We start from the raw sequence: 18,300 nt of genomic DNA, 5'->3' as shown, positions 1-18,300 counted from the left end.
AAGGCACAGTGCAAATTCAGACAACTCAAGAAACTTGGAACCTTAAAGACCAGGGGCGCTGTAGTAGCTGGTACCTACCACTCCAAGGCTGCAAGTTGCTATCACCCAACAAAAATATGGTTGCAACCTACCACTCCAAGGACAAGACTGTATTTTGCTTAAATAAATTTTCAAATTTAGTTCATATTATTGCATCTTAAACTAAACAATCTTTTCCTGCAATCCAGAATGAGTAAATTTGCATTGAAGCACAGTAGCAATTCAGATTGAATAAATTTGCATTGAAGCACAGTAGCACCTATCAACTGAACAAATATACCATGGCAATAGAAATAGCCAGCCATCCAAATAATACTGAGTCAAGCGGAAGTTGATGAAAAAAAAATATAACTACATAAGGGAGCAACTGCAACCAGTACACACCAGGCAGGATAAGCATTACAGGTTCACATAAAACAAGAGATCTGAAAACACACAGGAGAGAAGAACATAGCAGGAACTGCACTGTCCTTTTAGCAACTACAGCTAATAGAATGTTTCACAGCAAGTTGATGAAATAAGAGTTGCATCTTGACTAATATGCAATGCACAATCTTCTCCGCCTTCAGATTATGGTTCGGTGGCTCACTTGGCCATCATGACCTTGACAAACTCCTCATAGTTGATCTGACCATCGCCATCGACATCAGCCTCACGGATCATCTCGTCCACCTCCTCATCAGTTAGCTTCTCACCAAGATTCGTCATGACATGGCGGAGCTCAGCAGCAGAGATGAAGCCATTTTGGTCCTTGTCAAACACACGGAAGGCCTCCTTAAGCTCTTCCTCTGAGTCGGTGTCCTTCATCTTGCGAGCCATAAGATTGAGAAATTCTGGAAAATCGATGGTGCCATTGCCATCGGCATCAACCTCATTGATCATGTCCTGGAGCTCAGCCTCTGTAGGGTTCTGCCCCAGTGAGCGCATGACAGTACCCAGCTCCTTGGTTGTGATGCAACCTGCACAAGTCACCGACAAACAATTCTGTAATCAGATCCTGAACAATGCAGTGTGATTATAATTAGGTAAATAGTGGACTCAAAATGCATGCAACGATTCATTACGTGTCATGTTTGAGGAGATCCACATGTCAAAAGGGGCTGTACCAGCCAAAACTTTGAATGCTGTGGAAACCAGGGCAGTTGCTAAGTGGTTTAATCATCCACTTTTGACAAAACATGTGTACATGGCAACAAAAAGTTAGCTAACCAGGGTGCTAAAAGTGCCCTCGTCTAACATAAACCAGTCCATCTTTATTTTTCCCCCCAAATGTAGTGAACATTAAGGACTTTGAAAAATGGGAACGAGGTGTTCGAACAAAAAATAAAAACGTCACTGGTAACTTGTTGGAGCTATAGCATATAATTACTTACATATGTTGATTGAATAATAAATTCTTAAAGTCTCACCACTCTCGGGTCAACCTGAGGCATATATAAAGCCTAAATTGGAGAAAGTGGTGTTATTAAGCGGCTGAACTATCACAGGCTACAGCCAGGAAGACTGGCTCAAGTTAACTTTTCCCCGAAAGTCTTAAGAGGAGTAAGTAAGTTATTAAGATAAAACGTCCAAATGCCTCTGCGGATACGGGGACCGAATTCAGGAGAATCTAACTCGAACACGCTGTGAAAAACAGAATTCAATAGGATCCGCGTTAGCAGAGGACAACGAGACGCTAGAGCCAGTGACAAAATGGTCAAGCTAGGAGATAAGCCTTGGGTCTACATCGCCAGTTCTCCACTAGGCACACCCGACAGCGACCGGATTGTGGCCCCCCGACTCGTCAGATCCGGGCCGGATCGGATCCGCTCATGTATAAACAGACTTACAGGCAGCAATGCCGCTACGCAAGCCGAACGCAGGCATCGCGCTTGTAGAACAACTCCACAGAGATCCGATCCGAACTTGCAGAGAGAGAGAGAGGGAGGGAGGGAGTCAGAGAGAAGAGGGAATCTTACCATCCCCGTCCTTGTCGAAGAGGCTGAAGGCCTCCTTGAACTCCGCGATCTGGTCGTCGGTGAGCTGATCCGCCATGAGCCCGGTGGTGGGTAGGGATCGAACCGGGGCAACGAGCGCGGGATTAAGGAAGGAAGGGAGTGGGAAGCGACGGAGGAGGAGGAAGAAAGGCCCGGGGCGTTCAGTGGTGGCGTGGCGTCCGCTGGAATTTTCCTCCCCCCGATTTATACGCGCGGCCGCTAGACGCGGCCGTCACCTTCGGCACATCCAAATCCCCAAACTACCCCGTGCATTCCTTTTCCCATTTAGAAACTCAATGATGTTTTTTTCCCCTCTTTACACATAATACGATACGGGTAATCGAAGTGAACATTTTTTATATATGAAAATCAAGTGTGATCTCTATACAAAAATTGAGAATGGGACTATGATTTTGAATATGGAAAAATGGTATTATTTGTGCCCTAAACATGTCGTTCGCAACTTTGTCCGATCTAAACTTAGTTTGACCTTGCATAGCCCCCTCAATTAAATATCCTCTAGCTTTTTCAACATTCATGGGTCAATCAAGTCCCTCAAACTGAACATTTTGCATATATGAAAATCAAGTGTCAGATCTACACAAAATTGAGAATGGGACAATGATTTTGAATATGGATAAATGGTATTATTTGTGCCCTAAACATGTCATTAGCATTACTAAAAAATATGTCATTAGCAACCTTGTCCAATCTAAACTTAGTTTGACCATGCATCGCCCCTTTGATTAAATATCCTCTAGATTTTTCAGCATTCATGGATCAATCAAGTTCCTTAACACACTAAACATCGACGCCAATTACTTTTTTTGTTTTGACAAAGATGGTAATATACAGCATTATCCATAGTAATCAAGAAATTAGCATGTCCATAACATTTAAATCATGCATCTACATGAGTGTTGCAATTCTTATTGAACATAAAATTTGAGCTTAAATTATATTGTTACACTAGTCCGTTTAAAAGACAACGAGCCTACATATTTTATAGCATTCAAATGGTAGTCAAGCTATCCCTGACAAAAGCCTCCTAAACACTTGTAATCGGCTTCAAGTATAGACTCTCCATCTTTTTCAAACAAATTTCTAATAGTCAATGATAAGAGTAGAAGCCAGTGTTATCATCACTTCGTCAAAATGAAGATGGGAGGGAACTGTGGGCATTTTGGTAACTTGTCAACCGCTCCGTTACGGCAAGGCCGGTGACTTTTGCAGGACGATGCGAACATGTGGGGCCCTAAAGCTATGGTATCCGGATAATGGAGGGTTAGTTGGCATTTTTCAAACGAGCGAAATGACGAATATGACCCCCACGCGGTTGCGACGCGGAGTGCCAAAATTTTAATCAGGTTTGGTAGTTTTCATAAGGACCCCTCGATTTGTGATTTTGACACGTCTGGTGCTCATGGGCTTTGATGAGATCCGGCCCAACTGGCCCAGGAACTTTCTTGAGCCACATCAATAATATCCTCCCAATAAACGCAGAACAATATCAAGCTTCAAAAATTTCTACCACAGCAGTAAAGTCTCCAGCAACAACACTTGTGATACGCAGGCCACATCTGAGAGTTATTCTTAACAGTAACATCGTCACCGTCCTCAGCATCGAACCATCAAAATTATCATTATTCAATAAACAAATAAATTAAGGATCAGAATGCTAAGTTCTGACAGCTGAAACATTCATTTGCACCGACCTGTTTAGGTCATCAGATAAATGAATTAAGCAGAGAAGACTCCTAAACCTGAATGAATTGCCAAGTCCGCTCAGGCTATCGCTCGATGGCCTTGTACAGGACGCAGGTCACGTACTTGGAGTGGAACCTGTGAGTGTGTCCGAGAGCCACCAGCGGCTGCGAACCCCAGCCCTTCTCGATGTAGAGGTGGTCGAGGACGACGTGCCTCGGCCTCGCGCAGCAGCCTTCTTCCGAGCTCCGTGAATTCAGCACGCCGAGGTAGAGCTGGGCCGGCAGCTGAGGAGGCTCCTTCGAAAACTCCTTTTCTCCGGGAACACGGAGACCGTAGCTGGATTCTGGGGAGGGTGGAGCCATGAGCTCAGATACACTTTCCACGCTTTCAGGAATGAAATCCTGCATCAGCATGACAGACAAACAAGGTAAGAATCTACATGTAGCAGACAACTGAGTTTTTCACTTCCACCAACGAACAAAAGGTACATGCAGCAAGCAGTCGACTTGACAACCTCATTGACATGGTAAGCTAGAAACATGCTTACAGATGATCTCCCCACGGTTGTACCTTCTATTTTTTTCCCCCTCTGAATCCATTCTTGGAACTATTTTATAGTCTAAATTGCAAGAACGCCTTTGGGTTTCTCTCCAGCCAAAGTCCAGTTAGCAATTATTGTTATTGTCGGTTAATTGATTTGTAAGGACGGCATCGATGTTACTTTCAGTCTTTCAGACTAATGGACTTGGCCGGCTGTTATCATGCGAACTGCATGCAGAACTGAAAGTCTTACAAGTACATTTCCATATATGCATTCTGCCTGATTTCTTGTGGTAAAGTCTGTTTTTTTTTACTTGTATAAACACTAATTTAAGCAGCATGTTGTGTTCGGTAAGGCTCGAGTTCGAACAATAACTTTACTGAAGTGGTCCAATACTTGGTATGAAGCAGAATATACTTACATGGACATCTACAAGGTTCACAATCTGGCCCATGTTGTCAGTTTCCCAGGGAAGATCAGGTATAAATCTTCTTTCTCCGTCTACAATGAATCTGTAACGGTGAACTCCGGATGAAAGCATCAACAGAATGGTGTGATCTTTTCCAGATTTTTCGACAGGTTTCCTGTGACATGTATTTATTAACAGAATCAGAATCAACTCTCTTATATCGATATACTCCCAAAAAAAATGTAAATAAGTATCAGGACTAAGAAAAAAATGGAATGCATAAATCTCTTGTCCGTTTAATGACCATACTTTGATGTCCAGTTATCCCATGATCCTTCTACATAGATATTCCTCCCTCCAAGAGTCCACGTAAGCAAGGTGGGAATTTTCTTCTGAGGTGGGCCATCAGAATCGTCCTGTTGTTGATTCATCAATATCTGGTTGAACACTGGAGGAGGTACTTCTGCAGCTCTTTGCAGCGGAGTTACAGGACTCTGCAATATCAAAGATGTCAACTCATTTACCAGAAAAAAATGTTTGATCAGAGAATGCTGCATGATATTAGCTGGACTGCTCAGATTGAATCACAAAAATCAGGCCCTGGAACGTTAGTTAATGGGCATAACTGCATTGTTCTGCCAAAATCTGAATAACACATACATATTAGTGTCCACGATGTGTATATAACTATATATACACTTTGCAAAACTATCAGTACTTAAAACATAATAAATTAGTCTCGTTTCAAAAAAACATAATAAATTAGTTTAGCCCATCACAAGAGGTTACAGTACACATTGCGATAATATCATACCACTACCCTTAATGTTCAGAAAACAATAATAATAGGAAGTGCATCTTTTCACATTGATATATTCCTCTACCTACCAAAAGTCTATTCATATTTGCCTCCAACCTGTTCTTGAACACAAGCAGAGTTAACCTATGAACATCAAAGAGCACACAAAAAGGAAGGGTACCCTAACTAACTATGCAGCCCTTGCCCAACGAGTAGGAAAGCCATGCTGTCATCAGCTCGAAGCAACGAAAAAAACCGTTTGTGCAACGAGAAAAAGAAATCCGGTTGATAGTACAGGAGATGGAGGATTTATAGATTATATAGCACGTGAGCAACAGCCCTTTTCAGGCATGGAGAAAAATTCAGGTACAGCATATCTTCAGAGAAGATTGGAGTTCTCACGGTAAAAAGGGGCTATTCTAGTTAATGCCTTCCTGAGCCCTCAACAAACCTGAAGCAATCGAAGCAGCCAGCTCGCAGCAAAACCACTTGCATGCTGATCACGACAAGTTCACGACAGCGCCAAATAAAACTCCCGTATCAGGATCGAAACCAAGCCCCCCAAAACAGCTCGCATCGCATCGGGGCGCAAATCCCAAGCCATCGACTACGTACGCGGCGTCGGCGGAGCCAAATCGATGAGGCGGAGCGGGATTATAACAGTTATATAAAAAGCGACGTACGTGATCTGACCTGGGGCACGAACATGCGCGGCGAATGCGGCCTCGGGGGGCTCCCCGGCGGGGACCCGCCGCCTCGGACGTATCCGACGGAGGAGGCGCGGCGCACATGGTTGCCGGCGCGGAAGCCCTCGTCCATGTCGGCGTCGGCGGTGTCGTCCGCCCTGCCGATGGCGTTGCCCATCTCTGCTGCAACTGGAAGGAATCGCGGAAACGCCTGCTGCCCCGTCGCGTTTCTCTTGTGCCGGACACGTGCCCATCCTCGTGGGCCGCCGAAAGGCCCGCCCGCCCGCCCCTCGTCAAACAAAGCCCAGCCCGTCTGCCTCGTTTCTTCTTCTCCCCGTCGAAGGGCAGTAGTGAACAACGCCATCCAACAAACAAATCCCCTTCCCCACTTCCTCACGGCAGTGAAAGACCAGCGGCCATGCTCGGACTTCGAGCCCGCGCAGCGGCGCAGCTCCCTTGCCCTTCCCCGTCTCCCTCCTCCACTCCCACGACCTCGCTCGCGAGGTTCGCGCGCCTCTCCCCGCTCGCCGCCCTCGCGCCTCTGGCGTCTGCACCTCCGCCGGCGAGGGCGAGGGCTCCGCCGCCGGCCTCCCTCTCCACCAATTGGGGCGTGCCCATGCGTCCCGGGGGAACCGGAAGCAACTCAAGGCCTACCACGCGGGGTAAGTGAGGGGCGTTTCTGGAGAGCCAGTGATCCAATGGTTGTAGAGGGTTTGCTCTCGGCCGTGTTCTACTGCGATTAGTATCCTATTCATTACTAGATTATGTAGTATACTTGCGTAGTTGCGTGTGCCATCGGAATGAACTTAGTGAAGCTTCTGGGGTCTGTTCCGAGTGATTTTTTGCAGTTAGTTTTGTGAATTCCTGGGTCAGACTGTCAGAGCACATTCTGTTAGTTCCATGTTCAGAAAATTACAGACAAATTGTCACCTGGTTTAAAGGAAATTGGGTATTATTAGCGTTCTGTCCAATTGTGCAATTCACCAGGATTTTTCTGTCTCGGATTGATGGTCACCTGGTGCAAATGAATGTTTCCGTTATGTAATGTCGTTAGTGGTTACTGGTTACCATCATTTCCATTTGGAATACTTGCTGATCATACAAGGTTAAATTGAGTAACTGAAACGAATATTTGCTGCTTAGTTTTCTGCACCGCTGCCAGCAGCTCTCAGAGAGAGGGAAAAGAGTTGCTAGTCCAGCATTTGCTTGTTGGTGAGAAGGATGTCAGGCTTCTGGTCGATCTTGAAAAGAGCATCATTGCAGGAGGTACCATTTGATCCTCAAACTACCTATATCTGTACTTTTGGATGATCTTTTAATCTAGTCTGCATGAGCAACATATGCATTTACACTGAAAATGGCATTTCTGAAAATTTCAGGGGCAGACTTGAGTGATTTGGCTGTGGAGCACTCCTTATGTCCATCCAAAGAAAATGGCGGTATGCTTGGGTGGGTTCGAAGAGGACAGATGGTACAGTGTTAACTTGTTATTTTTAGCATGCTACTAGTAGACAGTGTAATTATCAAATAAGTAGTAAACAGCATTCTTCTTATACATTACATATTGTTTAAATAAGCCTGCTGTTTACCATAATGTAGCCATAAATTGATTATCTCCTTTTTCTGGGTAGTGTCCATGAAATCCATACAGGAAATTGAAAATTGTTTTTGCTAGTTCTTCTTGTTGAAGACATTTGAACTGTAAGTCTTCATTGTTGAAGACATTTGTACTATCTGTTCACTGAAGGCTGTCTCCTGCATACACACCTAAAGTTATAAGCCACTGAAATACTGAATTGAGCTTTCAAACTTGCATTGGGCAGGTTCCAGAATTTGAAGAGGCAGCATTTAGTGCTCCTTTGAATAAAGTTGTACGGTGTAAGACAAAATTTGGATGGCATTTATTGCAAGTTCTCGCTGAGAGGTAGATGGTACTAACTTTGAAAATACTGTGTGCTGATAATTTTGTATTCATGAACAGCAACTGATATCTTTCTTATTGAATGCCAGGGATCAATGCGTACTGCAAGACATTGACCCACAAGATCTTCACACGAAGATGCAAGATCCTAGTTTTCTTGAAGGAGCTCAACTGATTGATGTTCGGGAGCCTGATGAAGTGTAAGCCATTTCTCCATTGTACTTTCTTTTGTCTCAGTTATAACCGCACGATGATCAAACCAACATGCCATTTATGATGAGTACCCCAGCTTTTTATTTGAGGCATGTGTGGCCTTTTGTCCTTACTATGTAAGGTCTGCATTCATCAATGAGGATGCAAATACTTTGCTGATATTTGCTTTCTGGTAAAAAGGATAGTAACTTTTACAGTAGCTGCATGGAATTGTTTTCTTGGGAGATGGTTGATAGGTTATGTGTTAACTAGAATGATAAGGTTGGGACTTGGGAGTTGTCCTCATTTGATAGTCCCATCCGGACATTGTCATGATCTCACAGATAATGAACTGAATCATAAATGTTAAGGTGTTCGACAATTACAGTATCTTTGTATCGTTTCTAAAAGGAATTCTGTGAATTAATATGCTAAAGCTGTCAAAACAAGCAAACATTTGTTTGCAGCTTTATCTCATATGGACTGCTGAGTATGTTAACCCTCATACTTGCAACATCCCAACTGCACAAATTTTTGAGTGTACCAACCCGCTAAATACTTGCAGCACATGAACTGGGACGTACAGTTTTTTAATTCAGTTTGTATATTTCTTGTAGTTCTTTTGCATTTCCAGGAATGCTATTGTGATGATCCGATTCAATTCAATTCTTTTGTGAGCTTACACTCCTATTGGGTTGATGGCTCGATGCTGATTTTCTATTTTCCACTACCTGCATGGCAGGGCTAAAGCTTCACTTCCAGGCTTCAAAGTTCTGCCACTTCGGCAATTCGGGACCTGGGGACCAGTTATGACAGATGAGTTTAATCCTCAGAAGGATACTTATGTTCTGGTAAATTCATTTCCACTTGCTGCCAGTATGCTCGTGGTAAAGGGATAGAAGCGTATAGATTTGCATGCTTGAAGCACTAGTACTTCATCTGTTTAAACTTTGAAAGAAAAATAAAATCACTGATACTACTGTCAAGAAATTTGAGTTTGTTAAGTGATTGTAGAAATAAGTAGCACCGCACACTTTTTTTTTGTGAAAGAAAACTCTGTTGCTATATACAGCAGCCACAGTGCATAATGCGACTTAATGACTCTTTTCCATCCGGTTTTGTTTCAGTGCCACCATGGCATGCGCTCGATGCAGGTGGCTAAATGGCTGCAGTCACAGGTGATTGGTGCACTCACATTACTATGGCTCTTGCAAAAGGATGCTCTTGCTCTTTGTTCGATATGCAAACAATATCGCATCTTGTAATCCTCCTTTTCCATCATTTTGTAGGGTTTCAAAAAAGTTTACAATGTCACTGGTGGAATTCATGCCTACGCGGTTAAAGCCGACTCCTCCGTGCCAACTTACTAGAGGGACGGGACGGGACTGGACTGGACTGTTGTCATCAACATGTGGTTTGATCTTATCAAGAAAACCCGTGGCCAGATACTGTTAATGTGAAACCAAATGCAGTGCGCCATTCTAGGATTTGGCCATGGGTTTGACCCTTGACCAATGCCAGAATTCAGAGCTCAGTTTTCTTTCTGGCAACCTGGCATGTATTAGAGTTAGAATCCCTTTGGACGAAATGTATACGGCTATTCTTTTTCTAAGGAAAAAAAAGGAATACTTGAGAATTGGTTATTGGATGAACCATGTGTCATCTGAGGGACTTGCTTATTGGATGAAGCACGTGCCAAAATAGTTCAAAAAGTGCAGTTGGGAATGGAGGTGCGGGGAATCGAACCCCGTGCCTCTCGCATGCGAAGCGAGCGCTCTACCATATGAGCTACACCCCCGCTGTGTTTGGCTGGCTCTACTAATCTCAGTCATTTGTTGGTAAAATCAGTGGCCATCCGTGGGGTGCAGGCCCAGTGTCCAGTGATGATGACTGCTTTGCATAATAAGGGCGTCGACTTCAACTCGTGGCGTTGGTGAGGCATTGTCCAGGGTCAAGACCGAACTTTCTCATCAAGCGCTGCCATTTGTTTGTGTTGTGCATGTCAGGCTTGGCAGCACAGATTAGTCGCAAGCCAGCATTTCGCTTTCGTACCCGCTCCGGGGGCGGTGTGTACGTGCTGGTGCTATCCGTTTAGCCGCCGGAGCAGATGGGGATGCGTTTACCGACGTGGACAGCGGCGAGCTTTGACTTGCCGGCCGTGCAGTGCTCGCGTCCGCCTTGTCAAAGCTGCGACTCCAGCGCCGGATTGGAACTCGATCCTCCTCCTTCAAGCGCCCAGCCTCAATGGTTTGGGCACTGTTGCGATTACGCCACCCGTAGGCTTGTGTTCATCAGGTCAGGTGGAGGATAAAGGAATCAGGTGGCGGAGTTGGTGAGGATCGGAAGAAAGCAGGCAGGCAGAGACGGGCCGGCGGCGACCCACCTAATCCAGCAAGTCCCATCACGTCACGCGACGCCAACCAACCGCCCCCACATGCCACTCCGTGCGCCTGGTCCATGCTCCCACCACTTTCTTTCTCTTGGCGCCTTCCTTCCCCTCCACCACCACCACCACCAGACCACCAGCAGCCAGGCGCCTTCTCGAAGCTTCCCTTCCGGCTCGGCTCCCTCCCCTCGCTCGACCCCCAGACGCCCAAATCGCCACGGCTCCTCCCCTCCGCCCCGCCCCGAACCCACCCGCGGCGCCGCCAGCTTCGCTCCGGAGCCGTCCGACGCCAGGTGTCCGCCCTGCCCTCGGTACCACCGCCGCTTCTTTTTTGTTTCCCCCAGCCTCGGCCGTTTCTCCGCCGGCACAACCCAAGGCTCCCCCCCCCCCCCCCCCCCCCTCTCTCTCCACGGTCGTGGCCCTCCGGCGGCATGCCAAGACTCGCCGCCGTCCATCACACACGGTATGCTGCCTTTTTCTTTTTTCGAACGATTCGATGAGTTAAATTTCCCCTCCCTTTCACGTTCTGGTGTTCGGGTTTTTTTGTTGTTGTTGATACTCTGGTGTTCGGGTTAATGCTTACCGGGATAATCAACAGACAGCATTTGAGCTGTGACTGCCTCACTGCTGGAGAGTGTGCTGCAAAGCAAAGCAAGCAATCATCAGCACGCCGAGCTGCTCGATTTAGAGAAAGAAAATACACCCAAAAAATTGTAGAGTGCACCTGTTCGATTGCTAACAAATAAATTTCTTTTGGAAAATATTGCTAACAAATAATTATGCACGCTTGATGCTTGCAAAAATGGAAGTCCATTGAGGATTTGAGATTGAGACAAAAAGGAGCAGCAGATGGGGAACAACGAACAAGTCAGCGTTGGCGGGCTGTCGGATTCTCGGTCGTTGGATGAAGCTTGGACGGTTTCGATCACCCCGACGGCTGACGCTGCAGTCCCCACTGGGTTACTGGACGCCTGCCTGCACCCGGTTCCCAGCTTCCCACTAGTACTTGACTCGAATCATCCCCTCTGGCCTCTCCCCCAGCCCTGTCCTCCCCACCCCAATTTGTCAGCGCCGGCGCGAGCACGTCGCCGGCGCCCTCCTCCTCCAGGCTCTCAGCTCCCGCCTGCTCTCGAGCCGCCGGCCACGGGGCCCGGTTCTCCTTCCACCGGAGCACCACGCCCCCCTTCGAATTCGTCGTCCTCTATCTGTCTCCTGGCCGTTCCCCTCCAGCACATACCTTGGGTTGGTACTGCAAGTGCAGATCCATCCGGACTTGGAAACTTCGATTGCCTTCATCTTCGCCTGCTGGTAAGCAAGCCCTAGCTTTACATCGATGGATGGATTGTGCTGCCACTTGCTGTCGCTCTCGTTCGTCTGGCCCCTCCCCGTTCTTTTGTGTCAGCAATTGACCCCAAATCTTCTCTCTGGGATGGATTTCCAATCCCACTCCGGCCAACTCGTTGCTGCGCGGTTGGTAGAGTAGTAACAAGTAACAGCAGTGTATTGCGCACAATTTTTTTTCCTACTGAATCCCCGTGCCCACCCACGTCGAGTCGTGCAGTGCCACTGCGGGAGTAGCTGTAGCACCGCGCTAGTTCCTGTGGTCCGGCCGGGTGATTGGCCACCTTGTTGGCCTTCGGATCGACAAAAGTACAGCAACGTGCGCGCGTGTTTTTCGTTCCCATGTGTTAACTTTAGGTGGTACTTATGTTTCCTAATATAGAATGGCCCTTTTTTCCCCTGCAGATCGTATGATTGCGATGAAGCCTGACCAAGTACTGTCTTGGAAACAAGTAAGCCCAAGTGTTTCTGTGCGCCATTAGCTGTATGATGAAATTCACAAAATAATATTCTCCTTTTCCCTTACATGAACAGATTTCAACATTGATCAATCACGTGGAGCATTAGGCGGCCACTCGTTACCTTGCAACTCGAGAGGAGATAGCAAAGTGATTTGCTATCTCCTCGTGACCCTTGCCTGCAAGGCCCAGTGATGGCAGATGCTAGTTCAAGGACTGACACATCGACTGTTTTAGACGACAACGACAAGAATCAGAGGGTAATTTCTTTTTCTTTGTTATGATGTTCACAGCTTGTTAATATTTTTTTCTTGGATTTCAGCTCGATCCCAGCCATTGGAGCATCACATGTATATGTTTTCCATATTCTTCTAATACTTATTTTTGAGCAAATATAGGCTAGCATCTTTAAGTCCCTTACACTATGCCTATGCCTGCCAACAAATTAAATACCGGTGCTCAGTATTTGAGTTTATACTCTGAAGTATGATAATCACTAGAGTGCAGGCCAAGGCATTCTGCTTGACCAATAGTCTTTAGCAGATGTCGTTTTGCTCTATAAAGATTTCCATGCACCCTTTGAACCTTGAAAATCCATCAATGTCACACCTCTATAAGTTGATATTCTTATGAGACAATTGGTATGCATTGCCTGAGCCTGAGTGCCTGACTGATGCTATAGATACGCTCAACGAAACATTTGCAGATGGAAAACGGACAAATTATGGCAGCTGCGCCTTCTAATTCATCAGATAGGTCTGATAGGTCCGACAAACCTTTGGACCAAAAGGTGATATCTTTAGTTCTTTTTTCCTCAAGTTCTTATTTAACCATGAATTATTTGTTAATTGCATTTGTGATTTTTCATATCATAGACGTTGCGACGGCTTGCCCAGAATCGTGAGGCAGCAAGAAAAAGTCGGCTGAGGAAAAAGGTATTCGCTAAACATTCATCGTAACTCAACAGATCTAGATGTTCCTTTTTTACTCGAATACTAGTCATATAGCCTAAATTGAGCTGGTTATCTAATTTTATATGTCAAATCTGCGCTGATATGTTGAACCGCACGCTATTGTGCTGTAGTTTTATGTCATTTTACGAGTCTGTTTTCTTGTCTGTGATGTATATTGTGTAATAAATGGGCACTTTGCATTTATAATTCAACTCACAATGGAACCGGCAAGACACTGCTTCTTCATTTAATTGAAGCTCCAATAGATCCTTAATTATCCATGAATATGTTGAACTCCGGGAGTCGTTGAAACTCCTGTCCCAACCCGGGTTCGAAGCACGGCACCTTCTTAGAACAAAGCCTGGGGGGAGTCTCCTCTCATGGTCGAGTTTTAAATAGTGGCATAGTTTCTACCAGTTATTCATTTTCATATGCCATGAACACAAGTATATAGATTTTTTTCTTAGGCCACTAAAAACCTAACTTGTTCCTTTTTTTTGGTTGAAGGCATATGTGCAACAGCTAGAGAGCAGTAAGCTGAAACTTGCTCAATTGGAGCAGGAGCTCCAGAAAGCTCGCCAGCAGGTATTTCTTTCTTGGTTGCATGTATGTTTACCGAGTGCTTGGAAATGGTACCTTTATGCTGTTATTTTGACTCTGCTAAATATTACTTGCAGGGAATATTCATTTCCAGCTCTGGCGACCAAACCCATGCCATGAGTGGAAATGGTAATGTTTCAATTTGTTATATCTTTGTGGTTCTAAATGTTTTGGATTTGATTAATCTATCTTGATTGGGTACTGTCTTTATCATTAGAAATGCATCTGAAATTATACGCATATCTTTGCAGGAGCGTTGACTTTTGACATTGAATATACTAGATGGCTAGAGGAGCAAAATAAGCAGATAAATGAGTTGAGGACTGCAGTGAATGCTCATGCAAGTGATAGTGACCTACGACTTATTGTAGATGGCATAATGGCACATTATGACGAAATATTCAAGGTCAAAGGTGTTGCTGCAAAGGCTGATGTATTTCATATACTTTCAGGCATGTGGAAGACACCTGCAGAAAGGTGCTTCCTGTGGCTCGGGGGTTTTCGTCCATCTGAACTTTTAAAGGTGAGTGAAGGATTCACTTTCAGGCTTTGTTTTGTTTTTTTCCCTATGCCCTCACTGGAAATGTAAGATTACTGATCGCCCCATATAATTCAATTTTTCAGCTCCTAGCGAATCACCTCGAGCCCCTAACTGAGCAGCAATTGCTGGGATTGACCAACCTCCAGCAATCTTCCCAGCAGGCAGAGGATGCGTTGTCCCAGGGCATGGAGGCATTGCAGCAATCATTGGCAGAGACTTTGGCTGGATCTCTTGGTCCATCAGGTTCTTCAGGCAATGTGGCAAACTACATGGGTCAGATGGCCATGGCCATGGGCAAACTTGGGACACTTGAGAATTTTCTTCGCCAGGCAAGCATCTTCTCTGTATCCTTGTAGGCAATATGTCAGCATTCAAAAACCAATTTGGTTTTAGGCGATCACTTATCTATGCACTGCTTATTTGGTCTTTTGTTGCTTTAAGTTTGAAGAGTAGTTTCATCAAAAAGAAATCTGAAGAGTAATTGTGTTTAATTTCTGCAGGCTGACAATCTGCGACAGCAGACATTGCATCAAATGCAACGGATTCTAACGATCCGACAGGCTTCTCGTGCTCTTCTTGCTATCCATGACTATTTTTCTCGGTTGCGTGCTTTAAGTTCCCTGTGGCTTGCTAGGCCACGTGAATGACCGAGGATAGTCACTGTGTTGAGTTCCCGGAGCTGCTGTGAGGAATCATATGGCGTTCTCATTCCCGACGACGCATTGCAAACCATTGGTGACTTGGTTTTTGATTGTACAATTACTTTTAGCTGCTGCTCGGTCCAAATTGTACTTAAGTGATGTACAAGTAGGTTAATCCTGTAAGTTATGGTGATTTATGGGTGTATTAGCAATAATGATTAGAGAAATCAGGATCAGTGTTGTGTTGTTTGTAATGGTTAGAAATTTAGTCGTAAATGTAACTCCTGGGACATGGGGGGCAGAATGGGAAGAGTAATAAGAGTCTCCCGTTGGTTATTATGTTGCATCTCATCTCAGTTGCTCACTTTTCAGATAGGTGGCATAATTATTCTGTTTGTGTACTTGACTGTCGTTTCTAACCATAGCATGACTATGAGTGCTAGCTTATTGCAGATGGTGGTATTACAACAGCAGTAGTGAAGGCATCCACTGTATAATCAGCAGCTGTGGCTGCTCATGTTAATTTCCTGTGTATGATCAGTAGCAGAGCTCGCTATCAGGCTTTCCAAAAATGGGGATGAACTGCATATGATTCCCTTCTTTCTCAATTGCCTATGAGCAGTAGCGGTGTGTTGTTACAGTCTGGTGTGCTATGATCTGGACTGCCACTTCTGTGATAGTCAGGAACTGGTCGAGTAACCATTGCGAAAGAGGTCCACCACACAAATGTTGCTGTCAGCTTGGAGAGGTGCAGAGCGTCTGTAGCCGAAGCGGAGGGTCACTGTACTCCGCCGAGAGTACCTCGTCGGCGACGACCCTGTTTGCCGCCTCCGTGTAGTGGAGCCCGTCCCAGCTGATGCGGTGGTCGCCGTCGGCGCACGCCTTCACCTTGGGGCTCCCGCACGCCTTCCCAGGCCTGTAGTTGTACGGCGGGCCGCCGCTGCCGCAGCACGTCATCAACGGCTCACTGAAACCTGAAGAAAAACAAACTGATGAATCTTTCGCCTGAACCGGCCGAGCCTGGTCTGACAATGCAGTAGCCTTCTCACCGTGCGCCGTGTGGTTGGCGACGAGGCCGTACTTGATGGCGTGCATGTCCACGCACACCACGGTGGAATTGGCGAGCTCGGCGCGGAGCTCGCCGCAGAGGCGGCCCAGCTGCGCGTTGAACGCCCCGGCGACGCCGTTGTGGTCGACGAGGCATCCGGCGCGGTCGAGCTCGCCGCCGCCGCGTCGCCGCGCCAGCATGCTGGGCAGGCACCCCACCGGCCCCGTGTTGTACAGCACGAACTTGCGCCCGCCGGCCTCGTGCAACATCTGCAAGCGTTCGTATGAACAGAACAGTGAGCGTCGATTGTGACGACGACAGACAGTTGATTTTGCTGCAGATTTTGGAAGGACAGAGAGTGCGTGGTCACCGTGACGGCGTTCTTGATCCTTGCTACGATCGCCGGGATTCTCTCGAGGACACGCTCGTACGAGAGGCCGGCGCTGAAGGCAGCCTGGAGGTCGTTCTGGCCGATGTCAAAAGTGTACACGGCGTTCTGGAACTCCTGGCTGGTGATGCCGGACCCGAGCCCTCGCGGGCGGAGGTCCTCAGTGCGTGCCTTGAAGTGCCGGAACTGCCGCACTTGCGTCGCCAGCTCGAACGTACCCGCGGCGCCGGCGACCATTGCACCGGCGACGGCGAAGTTAGCGCCGTGCCGGAAGTTGACCCCCGACGACTCCATGTACGGGCTCAGGTGATCCAACCCCAGCCTCTCACCTGCGGAATTGAAGCAAATGATTCATCGCGTTCCACAGCAGCTCGTCACGCCACGTGCGTGTCCAAGAGCTAGTCGAATGTCGAAATGCTGATCGCAAGAACGCGCGACGTACAGATGAAGTCGATGTAGAGGCGGCCGTCGGAGAAGCGGCCGCTGGGCTTGCCGAAGAAGCGGCGTCCGACGGGCCGGTGCAGGCGGAAGCCGGCGCCGGCGACGAGGTTCCCGGTGTCGGAGTTGGAGTCCCCGAAGTTGAACACGACGCATTCCGGAGGGGCCAGCGGCTGCTGCTTCTTAAAATCAGGCGCCGACGTGAACGGCCAGCTGCTAGGAACGATGACGACGGACGGCGGCAGAAGCTGGCTCGAGACGGCGGCGGCCACGGCAGCGACGACGACTAGAAATCGGAGCACCTTGAGCCGACGAGCTGGTGGGGCACTGGAATTGGAAACAAGATGAGCAGCGCCACCACCGCCGAGTTCCATTACTGCAGAGAGCTGTGCTTGTCAGCTTGTGCATAGATTACCGACGACATAGTACTAGCACTGTAGATACCGTAGTGCTACGTATGGACATGGATATGGATCAGCACGTGAAATAATCTTAATTGTATGCTTGGTAAACGCCTGAACACGGCAATGCTATTGACTTGGCACAAAGCACAACATATGCCAACCACTGGTGTGTGGCAGTAATCAAAATACTCCAGTAACCTAATCCACTTAGCACGAGCGTGAGTGAGAAAATTGTAATGCGATGGGCATTAATTGGCGGCACATTCTCAGTTGCAGCGAGTTGAGGTCAATGCACATGCACTCAGCAGACTGTGTTCTGTCGTCTCATGCATCGCCTAATTTATTCAAAATACAATTTCTAGGCGTGTCCAGTTTAGCAAAACCGGTGTAAACTGTTTCGATTTCTGTGTATGTGTTTCGATTTTGATCATCAGCACAAGTCCTCGCGTAACAGTCAGCCAACTTCTTTCCTAGAACACGACCATCGGTGTCAGTTGTTGGAGAAACAGCATATCCATCCTCTCACAGGATGCAAGTGTACATTGATCTATGGATTGATCTCGATACAAGAGGTCGCACACGTCTTAAACGTCTAGCAGGCTTGATGTGTGGTCAGCCGGTCTTATTCAACTCCCACGCACGCCCAAATTCCTTGTTGGTCAGCCGGTCTTATCGACCGACCGCGCTGATTTTGACACGACAACCACCCAGCCAGCCGGCCGTTGGTTGGCCGACAGCGATGAACTCGTGGCCGGTTTAGATAACGCGCGTCACGGAAACCATACAGTTTACTACCCAACTCGATCAAACTGATGATCAACAAATTAAACCC

General features: G+C 46.9%; 5 protein-coding genes and 1 non-coding gene across 8 annotated transcripts; 2 read left to right on the top strand and 4 right to left on the bottom strand.

Moving 5' to 3' along the window:
* Positions 1 to 330: 330 nt before the first annotated feature.
* Positions 331 to 2,207, bottom strand: LOC130494095 (calmodulin). Its single transcript, NM_001422303.1, has 2 exons — positions 1,998 to 2,207; positions 331 to 998 (listed from the first exon to the last, which is right to left on the bottom strand). The coding sequence occupies exons 1-2, from the start codon at positions 2,071 to 2,073 to the stop codon at positions 625 to 627; spliced, it is 450 nt and encodes a 149-aa protein (NP_001409232.1). The 5' UTR covers positions 2,074 to 2,207; the 3' UTR covers positions 331 to 624.
* A 1,374-nt stretch (positions 2,208 to 3,581) lies between these two features.
* LOC117845837 (SNF1-related protein kinase regulatory subunit beta-1) lies at positions 3,582 to 6,521 on the bottom strand. The gene is made up of 4 exons (XM_034726924.2): positions 6,165 to 6,521; positions 4,982 to 5,166; positions 4,685 to 4,847; positions 3,582 to 4,123 (listed from the first exon to the last, which is right to left on the bottom strand). The coding sequence occupies exons 1-4, from the start codon at positions 6,519 to 6,521 to the stop codon at positions 3,806 to 3,808; spliced, it is 1,023 nt and encodes a 340-aa protein (XP_034582815.2). The 3' UTR covers positions 3,582 to 3,805.
* Positions 6,511 to 9,922, top strand: LOC117843508 (rhodanese-like/PpiC domain-containing protein 12, chloroplastic). Its single transcript, XM_034724122.1, has 8 exons — positions 6,511 to 6,819; positions 7,301 to 7,423; positions 7,537 to 7,628; positions 7,981 to 8,081; positions 8,168 to 8,278; positions 9,013 to 9,121; positions 9,398 to 9,448; positions 9,560 to 9,922. The coding sequence occupies exons 1-8, from the start codon at positions 6,576 to 6,578 to the stop codon at positions 9,638 to 9,640; spliced, it is 912 nt and encodes a 303-aa protein (XP_034580013.1). The 5' UTR covers positions 6,511 to 6,575; the 3' UTR covers positions 9,641 to 9,922.
* A 73-nt stretch (positions 9,923 to 9,995) lies between these two features.
* Positions 9,996 to 10,068, bottom strand: TRNAA-CGC (transfer RNA alanine (anticodon CGC)). Its single transcript has one exon. It is a non-coding gene; the product is annotated as a tRNA-Ala (tRNA).
* Positions 10,069 to 11,022: 954 nt separating this feature from the next.
* On the top strand, positions 11,023 to 15,529 carry LOC117843506 (transcription factor TGA2.1). Of its 3 annotated transcripts, none has more exons than XM_034724118.2 (10): positions 11,023 to 11,119; positions 12,403 to 12,449; positions 12,532 to 12,715; positions 13,138 to 13,245; positions 13,331 to 13,390; positions 13,916 to 13,993; positions 14,086 to 14,137; positions 14,260 to 14,531; positions 14,633 to 14,878; positions 15,050 to 15,529. In XM_034724118.2, exons 3-10 carry the CDS (start codon positions 12,650 to 12,652, stop codon positions 15,194 to 15,196), a joined length of 1,029 nt encoding a protein of 342 aa, XP_034580009.1. In that variant the 5' UTR covers positions 11,023 to 11,119; positions 12,403 to 12,449; positions 12,532 to 12,649; the 3' UTR covers positions 15,197 to 15,529. The 3 variants fall into 3 exon arrangements, with proteins under 3 accessions (XP_034580009.1, XP_034580008.1, XP_034580010.1); XM_034724117.2 differs by lacking the exon at positions 11,023 to 11,119 and adding an exon at positions 11,663 to 11,964; XM_034724119.2 differs by lacking the exon at positions 11,023 to 11,119 and adding an exon at positions 11,667 to 11,964 and having other exon boundaries at positions 13,162 to 13,245.
* Positions 15,483 to 18,190, bottom strand: LOC117843504 (GDSL esterase/lipase At1g09390). The gene is made up of 3 exons (XM_034724114.2): positions 17,069 to 18,190; positions 16,609 to 16,955; positions 15,483 to 16,507 (listed from the first exon to the last, which is right to left on the bottom strand). The coding sequence occupies exons 1-3, from the start codon at positions 17,436 to 17,438 to the stop codon at positions 15,926 to 15,928; spliced, it is 1,299 nt and encodes a 432-aa protein (XP_034580005.1). The 5' UTR covers positions 17,439 to 18,190; the 3' UTR covers positions 15,483 to 15,925.
* Positions 18,191 to 18,300: the final 110 nt, after the last annotated feature.

This window comes from Setaria viridis, chromosome 2, assembly GCF_005286985.2.
Source record: "Setaria viridis chromosome 2, Setaria_viridis_v4.0, whole genome shotgun sequence".
Taxonomy (NCBI): Eukaryota; Viridiplantae; Streptophyta; class Magnoliopsida; order Poales; family Poaceae; genus Setaria; species Setaria viridis.
The sequence above is the reverse complement of the archived record's forward strand: the minus strand, read 5'-3'. Positions and strand labels throughout refer to the sequence as shown.